Source organism: Emydura macquarii, unplaced genomic scaffold, assembly GCF_026122565.2.
Source record: "Emydura macquarii macquarii isolate MOO-44397 ecotype Brisbane River unplaced genomic scaffold, CSIRO-AGI_Emac_v2 contig_1876, whole genome shotgun sequence".
Classification (NCBI taxonomy): domain Eukaryota; kingdom Metazoa; phylum Chordata; order Testudines; family Chelidae; genus Emydura; species Emydura macquarii.
This window is the reverse complement of record NW_027132013.1, coordinates 14,470,795-14,490,211: the sequence shown is the minus strand read 5'-3', so window position 1 is coordinate 14,490,211 and position 19,417 is coordinate 14,470,795. Positions and strand designations below refer to the sequence as shown.

The window sequence follows — 19,417 nt, the reverse complement described above, 5'->3', positions numbered from 1 at the left end:
GTGTGGGGAGGAATAACACTTATGGAGAAGCACTTGAAGAAAAACTTGGGTATATTAACACTCCAGTAGCACCACAAATACAGCTTCCGGCTTCTGCCTCCCTCACTTTCCCCCTTCCTTCCTCTCCTACTTCTTTACCCCCCTCCTGCCCCAGAAAGACTGGGACTGTTTACCCCATGTGGGATACAAATAAGAGGAGATATGATAAAAGTATACAAAATATTGAATAGTATTGAGAAGGTAAAACAGTACTATGGGACATTCAATGGAATAAAAAGGTGGGAAGTTAAAAACTCATAAAAGGGAATGATTATATGGACAATAATTTCCAAAATTATTAAATACCCTCCATTCCCTTTGTATCTCTTTTGTAAAAATCTGGGTTCCTCTGGAGATCGTATATCTTTGTACAATAACTGAGACATTTCAGATCTCAGTAGATTCGCCTAGTTGATTAAATAAGAATCATCTGCTTTATTCTTTTTATCAGATGAGGCGTTCTTCAGACAACTAATGAAAGTTTCCAGATCACAGCCCCTGGTTCTCAGGGGGACTTCAATCACCTTGACATCCGCTGAGAGAGCAATACAGCAGTGCACAGACAACTTCCCGGTGCAAGTACTGGAGGAACCAACTATGGGTTATGCTCCTCTTGACCTCCTGCTTATAAACAGAAGTAGAAATGGATGGCAAGCTGGGCAGCAATGACCATGAGATGGTAGAGTTCAGGATCCTGACAAAAAGAAGAAAGGAGAACATCAAGAATATGGACCCTGGACTTCAGAAAAGCAGACATTAACTCCCTCAGGGAGCTGATGGGCAGGATCCTTTGGGAGGCTAATATGAGGGGATAAGGAGTCTAAGAGAGCTGGCTGTATTTTAAAGAAACCTTATTGAGGGTGCAGAAACAAACCATCCCGATGTGCAAAAAGAATAGCAAACATGGCAGGCGACCAGCTTGGCTTAACAGAGAAATCTTTGGTAAGCTTAAACACAAAACGGAAGCTTACAAGAAGTGGAAGCTTGGTCAGATGACTACAGAGGAGTATAAAAATACTACTCAAGTATGCAGGAGTGAAACCAGGAAGGCCAAAGCACAATTGGAGTTGCAGCTAGCAAGGGACATGAAGGGTGACAAGAAGGGTTTCTACAGGTATGTTACCAACAATAAGATCAGAGAAACTGTGGGCTCCTTATTGAATGGAAGAGGCAACCGAGTGACAGATGATGTGGAAAAGACTGATGTACTCAGTGCTTTTTTTGCCTCTGTCTTCACAGACAGCACAGAATGGGGAGGAGGTGAGCAGCCCTCAGTGGTGAAAGAACAGTTTCAGGACTGTTTAGAAAAGCTGGACATGCACAAATCCATGGAGCTGGATGCAATGCATCCAAGGGTGCTGAGGGAGTTGGCTGATGTGATTGCAGGATCACTGGCCATTATTTTTTAAAACTCTGGAGGTCCCAGACAATTGGAAATAGGCAAATATAGTGCCCATCTTCAAAATAGGGAAGGAGGAGGATCCGAGGAACTACAGACCAGTCAGCCTCACCTCAGTCCCTGGAAAAATCATGGAACAGGACCTCAGGAAATCCATTTTGAAGCACTTGGAAAAGAAGAAAGTGATCAGGAAAAGTCAACATGGATTCACCAAGTGCAAGTTCTGCCTGACCAATCTGATTGCCTTCTATGGTGACATGACTGGCTCTATGAATGTGCGGAAAGCAGTGGACATGATATATCTTGACTTTAGCAAAGCTTTTGATATAGTCTCCCACAGTATTCTTGCCAGCAAATTAAAGTAGTATGGACTGGATGAATGGACCAGAAGGCGGATAGAAAGCTGACTAGATCATTGGACTCAACAGGTAGTGATCAGCGCTCAATGTCTAGTTGGCAGCTGGAAACAAACGGAGTGCCCCAGGGGTCATGCATGGGGCCAGTTTTCTTCAACATCTTCGTTAATGATCTGGAGGATGGAGTGGATTGCAGATCCAAGTCTGCAGATGACACTAAGCTGGGGGGAGTGATAGATACGCTGGAAGGTAGGGATAGGATACAGACTGACCTAGACAAATTGAATGATTGGGCCAAAAGAAATCTGATGAGGTTCAACAAGGACAAGTGCAGAGTCCTGCACTTAGAATGGAAGAATCCCATGCACTGCTACAACTGGGGACCGACGGGCTAGGCAGCAGTTCTGTTGAACCTGAGGGTTACAGTGAACAAGAAGCTGGATATGTGAAAACAGTTTGCCCTTATTGCCAAGAAGGCTAACAGCATACTGGGCTGCATTAGAAGAAGCATTGCCAGCAGATTGAGGGAAGTGATTATTCCCCTCTATTCAGCACTGGTGAGGCCACACTTGGAGTATTGTGTCCAGTTTTGGGCACCCCACTACGGGAAGGATGTGGACAAATTGGAGAGAGTCCAATGGAGGGCAATAAAAATGATTAGGGGGCTGGAGTACATGACTTATGAGGAGAGATTGATGGAACTGGGTTTCTTTAGTCTGCCAAAGAGAAGAGTGAGGGGGGATTTGATAGCAGCCTTCAACTACCTGAAGTGGGGTTCCCGGGAGAATGGAATTAGGCTGTTCTCAGTGGTGGCAGAGGATGTAACAAGGAACAATGGTCTCAAGTTGCAGTAGGAGAGGTTTAGGTTGGATATTAGGAAAACCTTTTTCATTAGGAGTGTGGTGAAGCACTGGAATGCGTTACCTACGGAGGTGCTGGAATCTCCATCCTTAAAGGTTTTTAAGGCCCAGTTTGACAAAGCCCTGGATGGGATGATTTAGTTCGGGTTGGTCCTGCTTTGAGTAGGTAATTGGACTAGATGACCTGCTGAGGTCCCTTCCAATCTTAATCTTCTATGATTCTATGATCATCGTTTGGCCAGATTCCAAACTGTCTCTCTTATGCATTTATTTCAGCGTTTTCAAACTCATATACTTTTACAAGACAATAGTCCTTAAATGATCAGATGACAAACTCTGAAGAAACAATATTTAATATATCTAACAATAGAGAAAGATTATCTAAAAATCTATTAAATACTTTTGGAAGCAAAATCACTCACATAAAAGATACTTAAACAACAGGGAGTAGGATATTAAAATTCCTGCCGATGTTCATCTTAGACTTGGAGGAAAAGGCTGACTTGTTTCCAATCATCTGCAATTGGCTCTTTGTACTAATATGATGGGATTGTACATTTATACAAATATTTTGGGAAATGTTCAAAATGCATGCTAGTGTGATTTTGGAGTTTTCCTTTACAATTATGTTCATAGCTCAATTGAGTGTTGACAGTGAGTTTCTCACTAGAAAAAGTTATTCCTCCTCCTCTGTTTTCTGTGTATAAAGTGTGAGACTATTTATTACTGCCTAATGGCAAAATCCTTTTGTTCATTCTGTAAGCATTTGGTTCAATAAAGTATGGATTAATTTTCGTTCCTAAATAATAGAAATACACACATTTTCTTGCAGCATGGGCACCAATTACTGTTTTTACCGAATATATTTATACCTTGAGAGTCTATTTGATTCATAGTAAGAATTTATGTTTTACTATTGTTTTTACTGGTAATATGAATGCTTATTATATACCTTTTTGTATTTATATTTCATACTTCCTTCAATATGATAATGTACATTAACACCTGCCTCTCCTTACTACCATTGCTATTCCCTCACAAAAATGGGATCCTAATCTGCCATCCAATGTAATCTGACATACTGTTCAAGGATTCAGGCCTGGATTTGGAATAGTTTTTGCATGAAAACTCTTTTAATAGAGGATACTAATGTTCTAGTACAATATATAAATGAAGAGAAAAATGATGATCCAAAAAAGTGCAAATTATAGTTAGTTATTACTCAATACTTAACAGTCCTGCAATGTACACACAGTAAAAGACTAAAGGAAAATTATCTAAGTATTGTTCATAGTGTCTTACCTGACCAGTGTCCAGTGGTAGTGCCTGATCTGTCTGTGCATGTCTCACTTACAGGTCTAAAGACAGTCTCCCAGCCACCAGTAGCATAGCGCCAATTCTGAGACTCCAAAATAAGTGTTCGTTGTGTTCCATATGCAATCATGAAGCAGTAGACAACATGATGAAGTTGACAGCCATAGCCACAGCCTTTGTTGATATTACACACAAGTTTCTTGGCTTTGCTGCAATCCTTGGGGTTCTAGAAGTGAGGATGAAGAAGCACAGTTGAAGACAAGATATACACAAAAGCATATTTCTCTGAGTGAACCAGTGACAGGTATCATAAATCACACACAAGTCATGCCAATATAGTACATCTCACATTAAAATGAAGGCGCAAGCTACAGTTGAATGAAAATGTTATGTGCATTCTCAGAAGTTAACATGAACAGCTATTGCATAGACTTCACTACTTCTGTGTAAAATAAAATACCATTAAGATATTAAATTACATTTTCATTTCTAAGGCTGTCAAGAATATGCTAACATTTGGTCTCAAAGCTCACATGCAATCAAAATAGTTCTGAGTGTAGGAATGCTCTTTCTTGATTTGCTCTGGCTCTTTTTCAACTTTGTTAGCACTATTTCAATGAACATGTATGAACTATCTAAAAAGGAAAATTCAGTCTGTCTAGAGAGTAAAACAAACACTTTTTAAATAGACTGTTTACCAAACTAGCTTACCACAAACCAAGTATAGAACATACTACAGGGCTAAATAAAGTGGTAAAAGCCAATATTTTAAGATGGATTGTATTCTTGATAAACATAAAATCCAGCTATTGAAATAGTCCAGCTCGCCACAAAAATATTACGCACTGAAAGCTAGATAGAATAATTTTAAAACAATTTTCTGTACTTTCAAGACATTATATCTTACATCATCTACATTAAAGGCAATGTATAGTATGTAATAAATTCTGTAACTCTAAGAAATTAACCGCCATCAAATAAGGTATGCCACGCATGTTAAAAATTATAGAATATTAAATACTTCGGGTTCATAAAGTCTGGATAAGATTTTTTTTTCTGTTACAAAGTTTTGTTCTTTGCTGTATCCATTGTTACTTACATATTCCCAGGCACTTTTTTTCCCCCCCATAAATATAACTTTTATATGAAATCTTTAGTATGAAAAGTTATATTATCTGCTAACTGTTTGATGATCTATATTGCTTCTTGCAGCAGTAAATACCAAGCATTATAAATTCTTCGATATTAAAAGAACATTTTACCTCACATTTTATGGCTTCCAATGATTTGATTTATAATTTCAGAAGGCACTGATTTGTACAAATATCTCTTCTTAGGATAATAAACCATCTTTTCCCCATTAAAATTTTTACATCAATAACACTACCACATTCTATGTTCATTGTAAATTTAATGGATTTACATACATTTAATAATTTCTATTTATAAACTTTTGTTTGAATTTTTTTTGTCAATTTACTATCCTTCACATAACTGATTAATTTTTGATTTTATGCTGATTTCTTCCAAAATCTTTCATAAAAGCTCTCTTAAAATTAGGATAAATGCCTTAAGACTGTGTATTTCTTTCTGCTCATAAGAATTCTCAGAGCTTATTAAGGACTAACAGTTTTAAACTGTCCTATTAGTATAATAATGTTCTTTTTTTTTTCAAAAGAGCATTTTATGCTAGCTCTCTGTTAGACCGCAAAGCAATGCAGTGTATTAAAAAGGATATGATTAACTTAATTTTTTTAATAACATTTACAACTAGTATGCTAGATATATAGTTACTAATTCTCAAACTTTTATGGAGGAAACAGTAGTAAACACATATATATGTACCATTGTATCACTTCACTGATCTGTTGAAGGCCCATTTCATGCACCAGTAAAACAATGGGCCTGATTCTTTTCTTTATTACACAGACTTTACACTCTCATAACTCCATTTATTCCAACTGAGTCACTCTAGAATCAGGCCCAGTATTTGCTGGTTCTTAGTTTACTAAATAAATACAATTTTTCTTTCCTCTGTTTCTGAAGATGAAATTGAGAATTTGAATGCAGTTATCACCTCAGTATTTAAAGTATATAGGCATGGATCATTACAGTATCAAGAGGGTAAGCTTTAAGTCAACTCACAGCTTGCAAACAGTTTACACTGTAGATTTCAAAGGGAAGGATCTAGCCAGTGATATAGTCAAATAATTTTGTAAAAATGCAATAAAAATGTATGGCAGATAGTTATTTCTCTACTGTTTAGTCAACCTTCTTTTCACCCATGATTCTAAATTTATCTACCCATAAAGTTTTATATTTAATATAAACTAGTTCATTTTTTCTTCTCACATCACAAACAGAAAATATATACTTACATAAACACAGATAGTTTTTTTCTTGCATATATTCATTTTTCTGTTTTAATTAATTTTAAGCTCATTGGATCAGATTCAGCTTGGGGAGAAATAACTAAGTACAGCTCTCACTGAAGTCAATGAGAATTGTGTATACTTAAGATTGGGCTGAATATCTGGTGCAATGTATACAATTTATAATATCCAAATAACATTTCTCAAAGGCACTGTGGTTTTCCCTTTCACAGGAAAGGGACTTACCACAGATCTCAAGCTTCAACAACTTAAAAATAATAAAATAAACAATTGTGCTAAAAAAAAAAAAAGGTAGAAAAGTTTCCATTTATTTTTGGGTTTTGCAGCTGCTTACAAACAGTTTGAGTAACTATAATATCAACAGAATATTTCAAACAAATTACAAATGTATAATGCCATAATAAATACTGTAGTTAATGAGTTTTAGTTTATAATTACTTTATTTTTGAGGTATGCAGAAAAAACATCATATGGCATTCTCCGCTCCAGCAAGCTCATGTAACAAATTATGAACTTGAATTATAGATGTAAAAATAGCCAGCCAACAAAGCAGGTGGATTGTCTGCCAGCTGCTATTAAATAGAACAACAAAAATCATTAATTTAATAATTACAGATTATCAAACAATAGATGTGCTCTTTGCTGCTCCTTTCATTTTATTTGTTCCCTTCTCTTTTTCCTACTTACAGTCTTTCCCCCTTTTTGTTTATTTTCTGTGTTACCTTTTCTCCCCCCCTTTTTCCTTCTCTCTTTCTTTGAAGGTTTACTATATTTATTAATTCATTTTGTTTAGGATAGATTGGTTCTTTTACTTATACCTTTCTTACCTGTTCCTGATTAATAGATGACTTGCAGAGTGTGGTTGGAGTTAGACCCAGACCCACTTTTTTTTTTTTTTTTTTTTTTGGGGGGGGGGGGGAGGAGGCCGGGGAGTGTGAGAGGGAAGGGGAATGAAAATTTCAAACTACAGTACGATTCCCCTTCCGTCTTGAATATCTAGCTTTCTAATGCAATTAAAATACAAAAAAGAAATGAGCGAACTCTGCAAAATGTTAATAAGTGTTAGCCCTTGTCTGCAAAAGCTCAAGTGACAACTGAAATGAGTTTTGAGATAAATTAAAATTTTACCAGGCACCAGAGTATTACTTATGTTTCTCTCCTGACAAATGCCCATATTTTCATAGGAACAGTTGATATGTTACAACCCATTTGTCTAATCTAATTGTAAACATAAAAGAAAATTCCTGATGGTATCGAATCCTCCCTATTATGTCACAAATATTTTTTACCTTCATTTTATTCCCTTTCCTTACAGTTGGTAGCTGACTGAACTTCCTAGTACACAGGGAAAGTGCATTATGTAGCAGCCAACAGGACATATTTCACAGTAGTGTCAAACTACTACACTCTCTTTTGGCAAAATAAAGTACAGCTCCAAAGTATTTAGGTTATCGAGTGAGATCATGTTACTAGCACAGTGGGTGGCAGTTCTACATCTGACTTCAAGTTTATTCAAAAACTAGGATCAAATAAAACCCAAATAGTGTTTAAAACACAATAGGCAAATATCAGGCTGAAATATACAGATATAGGGTTCAAGTCACTGTCAGAAGAACCATGGGTGCTGGCCCCCAGCTGTGGGAAGTCCACCTGGAAGGGACATGGGTAATGCAGTACAACCCAACAGGAACTCTTCTTCTTTTGGATCTTAGCCACTGCACTCAGAAAGTCAGGGGGGTCAGTTGGGGAAGGTATCAAAATTGCCACCGCCAAACCTTTCAACCTTCTAATGTGTATGACACAAGCCATCAAAATGAGTGACAAGATAGCAAAATGTAGAACATAGATGATCTATTGCACATTGTAATTTGTAGGCAAAAATTACCCTGCTTTTAATTATACAACATGTTGTTAAAGATGTTTTCTCATGGTGTGAATCAAATAAGCCAGTTTTGCCATCTGTAACTGTTTAATTGGTGTGGAGTGGGAGGGTTGCCTGTTACAGATGGCAAAACTGGCTTATTTGATTCACACCATGAGAAAACAGTCTTATAAATAGCTTTTATACTTTTCAAACATAATTTGTTGCTTATGGCATGATGTGCAATAGAACACAGGTGGCTCCACCTTTGGGGACCAGGTCCTTGCCCAAGATGGTGGGAGGCTTAGTGCCAGAAGGAAGGGGGTTCTCATCCCAGGCTGCCCCTAATTTAATTCATGCAACTCCTCCCCCCGCCTCCTACAATTCATGTCATGCACACTTGACAATCTGTGCCAGGCCCTTGCTGCCAACATAAAATTAATGCTGATACCCCCCATACCACCCACCTACCCACAGTTAATACAAGCCACCTCTTTCCCCAACCCCCTATTAATGACGGCCACTTCTCCCATTAATGCAGCCTCCTTGTCCCCAAATGTATTGTTGACTGCCCCTACTTTACGGTTGCTGATGATGATCCCCTCTCCTCTTACCCTCCCAGGAGCACAGAGAGGCCTCTGAGGCAAGGCTGTGAGTTGCCCAAGAGTAGTCAACAGTAGACTTTGGATAAGGGTGGTGAGAGGAAGGAGGGCAATGATAGGCCATCTCAGGGCTGGACCTGCTCCCTTCGTCCCACTCCACTGGTGAACAATGTCAGCCCAATAGCTCCCTTTCACCTCCCTCGTACTCTATCTGAAAACTTTCACCTCCCTTTGAGGAGCCCACCTTCCCACACAGGCTTTTCTTTGCTTCTTGGAAGGAAGGTGAGGGGAAGAAAGGGGCTCAGAGCTGCTGGAACTACATCTACTACTCCCCCAGCCAGCCAACAGACTCTGTCTTGCAGACCACCTGAATAAGTATGTGGTGCAGTAGGACAGAAAGCCTGATCTGGCTCTCATATAGTACAGTTAAGTGCTCTGGAAGTCACCTACTCTTATCTAGGAAGGGATTTCACCTTGAGCACAATCACCTCATGAATGCAGAGGGCTGCAAATTATTTCCCTCAATCTACAATCCCCCATTGTTAAACTAGTCTTGACTTACCTTTGGAGACCTTCCCATGTGGGCATCAGTTGCGTTCATCTTTAATGAGCTATTACCCTTATAGAATAGACTATTAAATAGTGAACAACAAAAGAACTGGTGGAGCAGAGCCTACACTTCATTTAAGATTGTAGTAGACTTTCTCCAGGCTTATTCAATTTTCCTATGTTCACTATCTTTTCCCTCATAACAATGTAAGTATAGAAACATATGTGGTATCATTCCAATAAGAACAGACATATTAGGTCAGACCAAAGGTCCATCTAGCCCAGTATTCTTTTGACAGTGATCAATGCGAGGTGCTTCAGAGGGAATGAACAGAACAGATAATCATCAAGCAATCCAGCTCCTGTCGCCCATTCCCAAACAGAAGCTAGGGACACTTCAGAGCATGGTTTTGCATCCCTGCCCATCCTGGCTAAGAGCCATTGATGGACTTATCCTCCCTGAACTTATCTAGTTCTTTTTTGAAGCCCGTTTTAGTATTGGCCTTCAAAACATTCTCAGGCAAAGAGTTCCACAAGCTGACTGTATATTGTGTGAAGAAATACTTTCTTTTGATCGTTTTACACCTACTACTTATTAATTTCATTTGGTGACCCTTAGTTCTTGTGTTATGAGAATGAGTAAATAACACTTCTTTATTTACTTTCTCCACACTAGTCATGATTTTATAGACCTCTATCATATCCCTCCTTAGCTGTCTCTTTTATGAGCTGAAAAGTCCCAATCTTATTAATCTCCCCTCATATGGAACCTGTTCCATACTCAGTCATTTTTCTTGCCTTTTTCTGGACCTTTTCCAATTCAAATATATATTTTTTGACACGGGGCAACCAGATCTGCACACAGAATTCAAGATGTGGGCGTACCATGAATTTTTATAGGGGCAATATGATATTTTCTGTCTTATGTATTCTTTTCCTAATGATTCCCAACATTCTGTTAGCTTTTTTGACTATTGCTGCACGTTGAATGGATGTTTTCAGACAACTATCCTCAGTGACTCCAAGATCTCTTTCTTGATTGGTAACAGCTAATTTAGACCCCACCTTTTTAAATGCATACTTGGGATTACGTTTTCCAGTTTGCATTGCTTTGCATTTATCAACATTGAATTTCATCTGACATTTTGTTGCCCAATCACCCAGTTTTGTAAGATCCCTCTGTAACCCTTTGAAGTCCGCATTGGACTTAACTATTGTGAGTACTTTTGTATCATCTGCAAATTTTGTTACCTCACTGTTTACCCCTTTTTCCAGATCATTTATGAATATGGTGAACAGTACTGGTCCCAGTACAGACCACTGCGGGACACCATTATTTACCTCTCTCCATTCTGAAAGCTGACCATTATTCCTACCCTTTCTTTCCTATCTTTTAATCAGTTACTGATCCAGGAGAGGAACTTCCCTCTTATCCCATGAGTGATTACTTTGCTTAAGAGCCTTTGGTGAAGGACCCTATCAAAGGCTTTCTGAAAGTCCAAATGTACTATATCCACTGGATCAGCCTTGTTCACATGCTTGCTGACCCCCTCAAAGAATTCTAGTGGATTGGTGAGGTATGATTTCCCTTTACAAAAACCATGTTGACTCTTCCCTAACAAATCGTGTTCATCTATGTGTCTGATAATTCTGTTCTTTACTATAGTTTCAACCAATTTGCCTGGTACTGAAGTTAGGCTCACCGGCTGTAATAGCTGGGATAGCTTCCGGAGCCTTTTCTAAAAACTGGTGTCACATTACCAAACAACTAGAGGATAGCTACAGAAACTGATTTAAATGATAGTTGACATACCACAGTTAGTAGTTCTGCAATTTCACATTTTAGTTCCATCAGAACTCTTGTATGAATACCGTCTAAATCCTGGTGAGTTATTACTGTTTAATTTATCAATTTGTTCCAAAACCTCCTCTAATGACACCTCAGTCTGGGACAGTTCCTCAGATTTGTCTCCTAAAAAGAATGGCTCAGGTTTGGGAATCTCCCTCACATCCTCAGCTGTGAAGACTGATGCAAAGAATTAATTTAGTTTCTCCACAATAGCCTCATCTTCCTTGAGCACTACTTTAGCATTTCAATCGCCCAGTGGCTCCACTGGTCGTTTAGCGGACTTCTTGTTTCAGATGTACTTTAAAAAATTTCCTGTTTTTTGAGTCTTTGGCTAGCTGGTCTTCAAATTCTTTTTTGGCCTTCCCAATTATATTTTTACACTTCATTTGCCAGAGTTTATGCTCCTTTCTATTTTCCTCGATAGGATTTAACTTCCATTTTTTAAAGGATGTCCCTCTAACTGCTTCTTTTACTTTGTTGTTTAGCCATGGAGGCACTTTTTTGGTCCTCTTACTATGTTTTTTAATTTGGGGTATACATTTACACATTGAGCCTCTATTATGGTATCTTTAAAAAGTTTCCATGTAGTTGGCAGGGATTTCACTTTTGGCACTTTATCTTTTAATTTCTGTTTAACTAATTTCCTTATCTTTGTGTAATTCCTCTTTTTTAAATTAAATCCCCTTCCCCCCAGCAGGGATGCTAAATTTTATGTTATGGTCACTATTACCAAGCGATTCACCTCTTGAACCAGATCTGGTGCTCCACTTAGGACTTTGCCACTCAAGAATTGCCTCTCCTCTCGTGGGTTCCAAGACTAGCTTTTCCAAGAAGCAGTCATTTAAGGTGTCAAGAAATTTTATCTCTGCATCCCGTCCTGAGTTGACATATACCCAGTCAATATGGGAATAGTTGAAATCCCCCATTATTATTGAGTTTTTTATTTTTATAGCCTCTCTAATCCCCCTGAGCATTTAACAGTCACTATCACCATCCTGGTCAGGTGGTCGGTAGTATATCCAACTGCTATATTCTTATTATTCAAACATGGAATTACTATCCATAGAGATTCTATGGTACAGTTTGGTTCAATTTAAGATTTTTACTTCATTCGACTCTACACTTCCTTTAACATATGGTTCCATGCCCCCACCAACATGACCTATTCTGTCCTTCAGATATATTTTGTACCTGGTATTACTATGTCCCATTGATTATCCTCATTACACCAAGTTTCTATGATGCCTATTATAGCAATAACCTCATTTAATATAAGGCACTCAAGTTCACCCATTTAGTATTTAGACTTCTAGCAGTTGTATATAAGCACTTTAAAAATATTGTCACTTTTTAGCTGTCTGCAATTATGTGATGTAATTTAATGGGGCTTTTTCAATATCCCTCACAAACATCATTAAAAACATGCTTGCCATCTGCTATTTTCTCTTTTGTTCATTTGTTTTATTTTTAGATAGCCTTTTTATTTTGCCTAAAAGACTGTCTTTTTAACATTCTGAGACCCAATCACATATGTAAATTTCTTTTAAGTGTCTCTGGAGAGGGTGTCAATTCACTATTCCAATATTGTGCAATTAATTCAGCGATGTCCCAAAAATGAATGAGGGGTTTGGAAAGGTAGATGAGGAACATATTAAACATACATTGTAAAATATGCGTGGGTTGATGGGTGAGTAGATAGGTAGGTAGATAGACACTATTTCATGATTATTGAAATATACAGTAGTGAAACAGAAGAAAGAAATCCATAGTGAATTACATGTAGTCTTGAATCCATCTAAAGGAAGTATATAAATGAAATGCCTGACTGAATTTTCCTTCCTTTGGAAAGAATGATATTGTGGATAAGGCAGAAACCTCATGAGGCCTTCTCTCATGGTAATTTTCTGGCTCTACTGAAGCTTTAATACCAGAAGGAATAAAGAAGGTCAGGAATGGAAAACTTTCTTGTCAACCTTTCAAAATGGCAAACAAGCAGCACTATCACTGTGTCTGTGTTCTGTGAAGAGGAGTTTTTACAAGAACATGTCAAGCATTTACACTCATGCTTTCTGACTGTTCCTTAGAAACTATGGAAAAATGAAGACAGTTCATCATTCCATATGGTGGGTTATACATGAGAAACATTAAGGAGACACTGTCAATATAAATTTGGCCTAAATTTAAAATTTCATAAAATGGTATTTATTAAAAGGTAAGACTGATGAAAATATTTCACAATTTTAAAATTCCAATTAAAAACAGTTGTTTTTAAACATTCAACTGTATTGTCTGAACCACTACAGCACTGCGAACCTGAAAGTGAAACAGACTATAAACAAAAGTGAAGCTGACTTCATTGATGTTTTTGTCCAAACTGAGATAAAGACATAAAGTAAACCAAGAGCAAATAAATTGGATTTTAAAAATTCTTTCACTTAGACTATTGTGCAGTATTATGAGTAACACATGAATTCTTTTTTTAAACAACTTATTATTTTTAAGCTGACAAATGTCACTAAGGTATTTTTATAATCACCCGGAATTCCATTTGCTACAAAACGAAATCAATAATAAAGGGAGGAAGAGCAGATCCCACAGTGTTATCTCTAGTTCTTTTGTATATATTCCACAAGGAAATATCCATCAGATCTAAACTATTATCCCTTCAAAAATTAGTTTTAGCTTCTAAAAAATCAAAGGCAGAGTAGCAGAAACAGATTTCTGCTCCTTTAATTAAGAGTTCTACAAAAATTATATTAGATAATGGCAGTACGTGTAAACCAGCCAAAACTTCTTCCTGCCCAGTCTTGTTTCCTTTCATTTTATAAAACCAACAAGTGATTAAGTTTTCACAACATTATTATGTAAAACTCTTAAAATATCAGAAAGAGAAGTGAATGTTTGTTCGGGGTTTTAAAAACAAATGAATATTAACAGAATGTTTTAACTATGTTTAAGACTGAACTGTATGGAAAAGCAGAGAGATGTCTATATAAGTTCTGCATTTGCTCAGGTTATCTAAGTAATGTAATACTATATGAGGAGAACTATTGAGTTAAAAATAATCTTAAAAAGATTTTAATGTGTGCTAGAGAGGCCCAAGAGGTTGTACAGGGAAATTGCTCATTCACACTAAAGAACTTTTCTTGAGACCTCTTCTCATCATCGCTCTTGTAGAATGTGTATCTGGGGTCACTACAAAGATTGAAGAAGAGCAATAGTTTACAGTGTTTCTAGTGTATTACTGACACCCTGCTTTATGCCTGTGTTTGGCTGACAAACAGTAGGTATGGAATGCCTGATATAGCATCCAATTGAGAATAGGACGTAAATGAGGGTGAGCTGTCTGAAATTCAATCCAGATACAGTAGACAGTTTTGGCTGTCTGTGAAAGACAATTGGAAGTTATGGCAAAGACTGTATTGGCTTGCAAGATTAAGGGTGTATGGCTACTATTTGTGACCTGAATTCATAACCTGGGGTCCTAGCTGGACCAACAGCTATATTTAAATAATCAAGCAATTGTGGTGGTAAGGAAGGCTTCCTATCAGAAACACATGGTTTTGCAATGACTGTCAGACAAAGGGTGTTGGTTTCACCCTACACAGTCCTAAATGGCCTGGGACCTGACTACTTCAGACATCACCTCTCTCCCCACACAATACTGCATCAGTGGAGCACTGCAGAGGCACTTCAGTTGGAGTCCTCTTGACATAATAAAGAGGAAGCAGATAATGGAGTGTTTACCACAAGGTTGTTTCAACTTTGGAACTCACTTTTCCCCCGAGTTAAAATTAGCCTGAATTTACCAACCTTCAGAGTATGCTGCAGAACCCATCTGGGCTTTCAACAAAGGCTAGGGTACAGGTGTCATGACATGGAATTTGTGTTACTATGGAGCACAAGAGGAAGATACTCACCTTGTGCAGTAACAATGGTTCTTCAAGATGCATGTCCCTATCGGTGCTCCACTGTAGGTGTATCTGCCCCTGCATCTCTAATCCAAGATTTTTGGTAGCAATGTCCATTCAGCCCACACATATGTTCTCCCTCCCGGCTATCTAGCGCTGTGCAGGCGAACCCCCCTCAATTCTTTCTTTACCAAAGTGCCCCTTAGAGAAACTGCCAAAGTAGAGGGGAGGAGCGCAGGTTGTGGAGCACCCATAGGGACACACATCTCGAAGAACCATCGTTACTGCACAAGGTGAGTAACTTCCTCTTCTTCTTCGAGTAGCATCCCTGTGGGTGCCCCACTGTAGGTGACTTTACAGCACTATCCCCTATGAAGGGCTGTGGCTTTGGAATGGAGTCTGTTACTACAGAGAGTACTGTGGAGCTAAAGATGGCATCAGAGGCTGAATGCACAGTGATCGCATAATGTTCTACAAAAGTGTGGGTGAAGACCTAAGTCGCTGCTTTGCAGATTTATGAGATATGGACATCTTTAAGGAAGGCGACTGAGGTAGAAATTGACCTCGTGAAGTGCATACAGACTCTGGATGGAGATAATAGTTTGCGCCCTAGATAACAGTGATTAATGCAATCAAAGACCCATTTGGATAGTCTTTGAGCTGATATCACGGTGCCTTTGGATCTTTCCACAAGCAAAAGGAAGAGCTTAGGGGACTTCCTGAAGTCCTTAGTTCTGCCCAAGTAGAATGCTAGTGCTCTTCTAACATCTAGCACATGCAGAATCACCTCCATGTTGTCACTATGTGGTTTTGGGGAAAAAACAGGAAGATGAATCTGTTGATTCATATGGAAAACAGAGGCAACTTTAGGGAGAAACTTGGGATGCGGCCTCAGAGTTACTTTATCTTTAAAAAAGACCAGGTATGGTGGGTGTGCACCAGGGCTGTTATTTCTCCTTTTGCGCCTAGCTGAGGTGATGCCAGTTAGGAAGCCTGTCTTCATGGACAGGTGTGAGAGAGAGCAAGTTGCCATCAGCTCATTGGGAGGTCTAGTTAAAGATCTGAGAACTCGGTTAAGATCCCAGACTGGAGCGGGTAGTCTCACATGTGGGAAGAGATTCCCAATGCACTTAAGGAATCTATGAGTCAGTGGGTGAGCAAACACCAAGTATCCGTCTACCTGACAGTGGAAAGTCATTATTGCTGTGAGATGTACCTTAAGGAAGCTGAGTGACAGTTTTGACCTCCTGAGGTCTAAAACATAGTGTAAAATCAGAGGGAGGGAAGACGAGGTTGAGTCTATGTGCTCACAATGAAAACAAACTTGGAATCGTTTCCATTTTTAAAGGTAAGTACATCAAGTGATCAACTTTCAGCTGTGTAGCAACGTCTTTCACCTTGTCAGACCATTCTACCTCTAAGCCTTGGAGGCAAGCCTGGACGTAAAGGACTCGCTGGTTGGGATGAAGGATCTGTCTGCAGTTTTGGGAGAGCAGGTGAGGAATTGGCCAAAGAGGAACCAGAGGACATACAGCCATTTGTGTCAGGTGAGGGAACCACACTTGTCTTGGCCAGGAGGGGGCAATCAGAATAACCCTCGCTTTGTCTAGTTTAATTTTCAACAGTACCTTGGATAGAGAGGAAAAGGGTGAAAGGCATACAAGGGATCCCCATCCCATGGGAGGATGAGGGCGTCTCCCAGTGAATGTTTCCCTGGGCTCTGGAGCAGTAACCAGAACATTTCTTGTTCTGGTAAGTAGCAGAGAGATCTATAGTCGGAGCCCCCAAAGGGAGAACATGTTTCGAAGCACCTTTGAGTTCAATTCCCATCCGTAGTCGTGAGAGAAATTCTGACTTAGACTGTCAGCTGTCATGTTCTGCATCCCTGGTAGATAGACATCTGAGATGAGCACATTGTGATAGATACAGCAACTCCAAAGTTTGAGTGCTTCCATGTAGAGGGAGAGAGATCTGGCACCCCCCTGATGATCTATGTAAAATATACAGCTCATATTGTCCATCATGAGCTTCATGTGGATGTTCTTGATGAAAGGCAGAAAGTGTGCACAGGCGTTCCTGACAACCCTTAGATCCAAAAGACTGATATTGAGGCTCCTTTCTGTGGAAGACCACTTGTGGTCATGTAGATAAGCTCCCCAGTCTATTAGGGAGGCATCTGTCATTAGAGTCAGCATTGGTGGCAGTTGCATGCATGGAATGCCTGCTCGGACATTGGATGGGTCTTTCCACAAGTCCAGGGAGTGCTTTACTACAGATGGCAGTTATAGCAGATTGGTTAGTCTGTCCCTGTTTGGGGAATAGACAGAAGTGAGCAACATCTGAAGATACCTCATGAACATTTGGGCATTAGGATGATGAAGGTGCATGCTGCCATATGACCTAGCAGATGCAGACAATTCCTGGCTGATGTTTGGAGACTGTCCTGGACTATCTCTATGAAACTTGTAAGGGCGAAGAGTCTGTATAGCAAGAGGAATGCTCCTGCTTGTACTGCATCAAGGTTGTCACCGATAAACTCCAGTCACTGTACTGGTATTAGTGTTGATTTCTGTAAGCTGAACTGTAGACTCAGCTGTGCAAACATGTACATGGTCCCCTGGCTGGCTCATATGGCATCCTCGAACGAGGGAGCCCTGAGAAGGCAGTCGTCTATGTAAGGGTACGTAACAATGCCCAATGTTTGCAGATGTGCCGCTATGATGGAGAGAATCTTGGAGAAAATCCTGGGTGCAGAAGAGAGGTCGAAGGGGAGCACTCTGTACTGATAATGGTCCTGCCCAAAGGTAAATTATAGGAATCTCCTCTGCGATGGTCCTATCGAGAAAACAGAAGTAGGCATCTTGTAGGTCGATGGCAGAAAACCAATCTCCTTGCTCTAGAGATGGAATAGTGGCTGCTAGCATGACCATCTTGAATTCTGCACCTTCGAATATTTGTTTAATTCCCTTACATCTATATGTGTCGGGCCCTTGACCAACCCGTCAAAAGTGCTTAGAAAACATGGTCTCAGAGGTCACAGATTGGGTTGCTGACTTCTTCCAATTTTGAACCCTGGTCCTCTTATGCTGAGGCTCATAACAGCACTGAGACTGTGGGTATTGAGGAGGTTGTGACCTGTGCTATAGCTGAGAGCTATATCTTCTCTTCTGTCAAGCAGTGTAGATTCCCAGGGAGTGTAATGCAGCCTAGGACACCTTCGTGGTGTTAAGAGAAGAACCTGTCATCTTCATGAAGAACTTGGGCCCTTCAAATGGGAGAAGGGTAACAAGAAGGGTTTCTACAGGTATGTTAGTAACAATAAGGTGCTCAGGGAAAGCGTGGGCCACTTACAGAATGGGGTAGGCAACCTAGTAACAGATGTGGAAAAAGCTGAAGTACTCAATACGTTTTTCACCTCTACCTTCACAGACAAGGTCAGCTCCCAGACTGCTGCACTGGGCAGCAAAGAATGGGGAGGAGGTGAGCAGCCCACAGTGCTAAAAGAACAGGTTCAGGACCATTTAGAAAGGCTGGACATGCATACGTCCATGGGGCCAGATGCAATGCATCTAAAGGTGCTGAGGGAGTTGACTGATGTGATTGCAGAGACATTGGGCATTATCTTTCAAAACTCGTGGTGATTGGGGGAGGTCCCAGATGATTGGAAAAAGGCAAATATAGTGCCCATCTTCAAAAAAAGGAAGGAGAAGGATCGGGAAACCTACAGACCAGTCAGCCTCACATCAGTCCCCGGAAAAATCATGGAGCAGGTCCTCAAGGAATCCATTGTGAGGCACTTGGAAAAAAGGAAGGTGATCAGAAACAGTCAGCACAGATTCACCAAGGGCAAGTCATGCCTGACCAACCTGATTGCCTTCTATGATGAGATGACTGGCTCTATGAATGTGGGGAAAGCGGCGGACGATATATATGTTGACTTTAGCAAAGCTTTTGATACGATCTCCCACAGTATTCTTATCAGCAAGTTAAAGAAGTATGGGTTGGATGAATGGACTGTAAGATGGACAGAAAGCTGGCTATATCATTGGGCTCAACGGGTGGTGATAAATGGCTTGATGTCTATTTGAAAGCCAGTAACAAACGGAGTGCCCCAGGGGTCGGTGCTGGGGCCAGTTTTGTTCAACATCTTCATTAGTGATCTTGAGGATAGGGTGGATTGCACCTCAGCAAGTTTGCAGATGACACTAAGCTAGGGGGAGTGGTAGATATGCTGAGGGAAGGGTTAGGATACAGAGTGATATAGACAAATTGGAGGATTGGGCC

The 19,417-nt window shown here is 39.6% G+C and overlaps 1 protein-coding gene across 4 annotated transcripts in view; it reads right to left on the bottom strand.

Annotated features, from left to right (window-relative positions):
- FUT8 (fucosyltransferase 8) overlaps nt 1-19,417 on the bottom strand; it is a 278,111-nt gene that overhangs the window by 53,847 nt on the left and 204,847 nt on the right. For all 4 annotated transcript variants that reach the window (XM_067557732.1, XM_067557733.1, XM_067557734.1 and 1 more), the window contains one exon: nt 3,957-4,194. In XM_067557732.1, the coding sequence (XP_067413833.1) occupies nt 3,957-4,194 (238 nt within the window). The remainder of the gene's footprint in view (nt 1-3,956; nt 4,195-19,417) is intronic.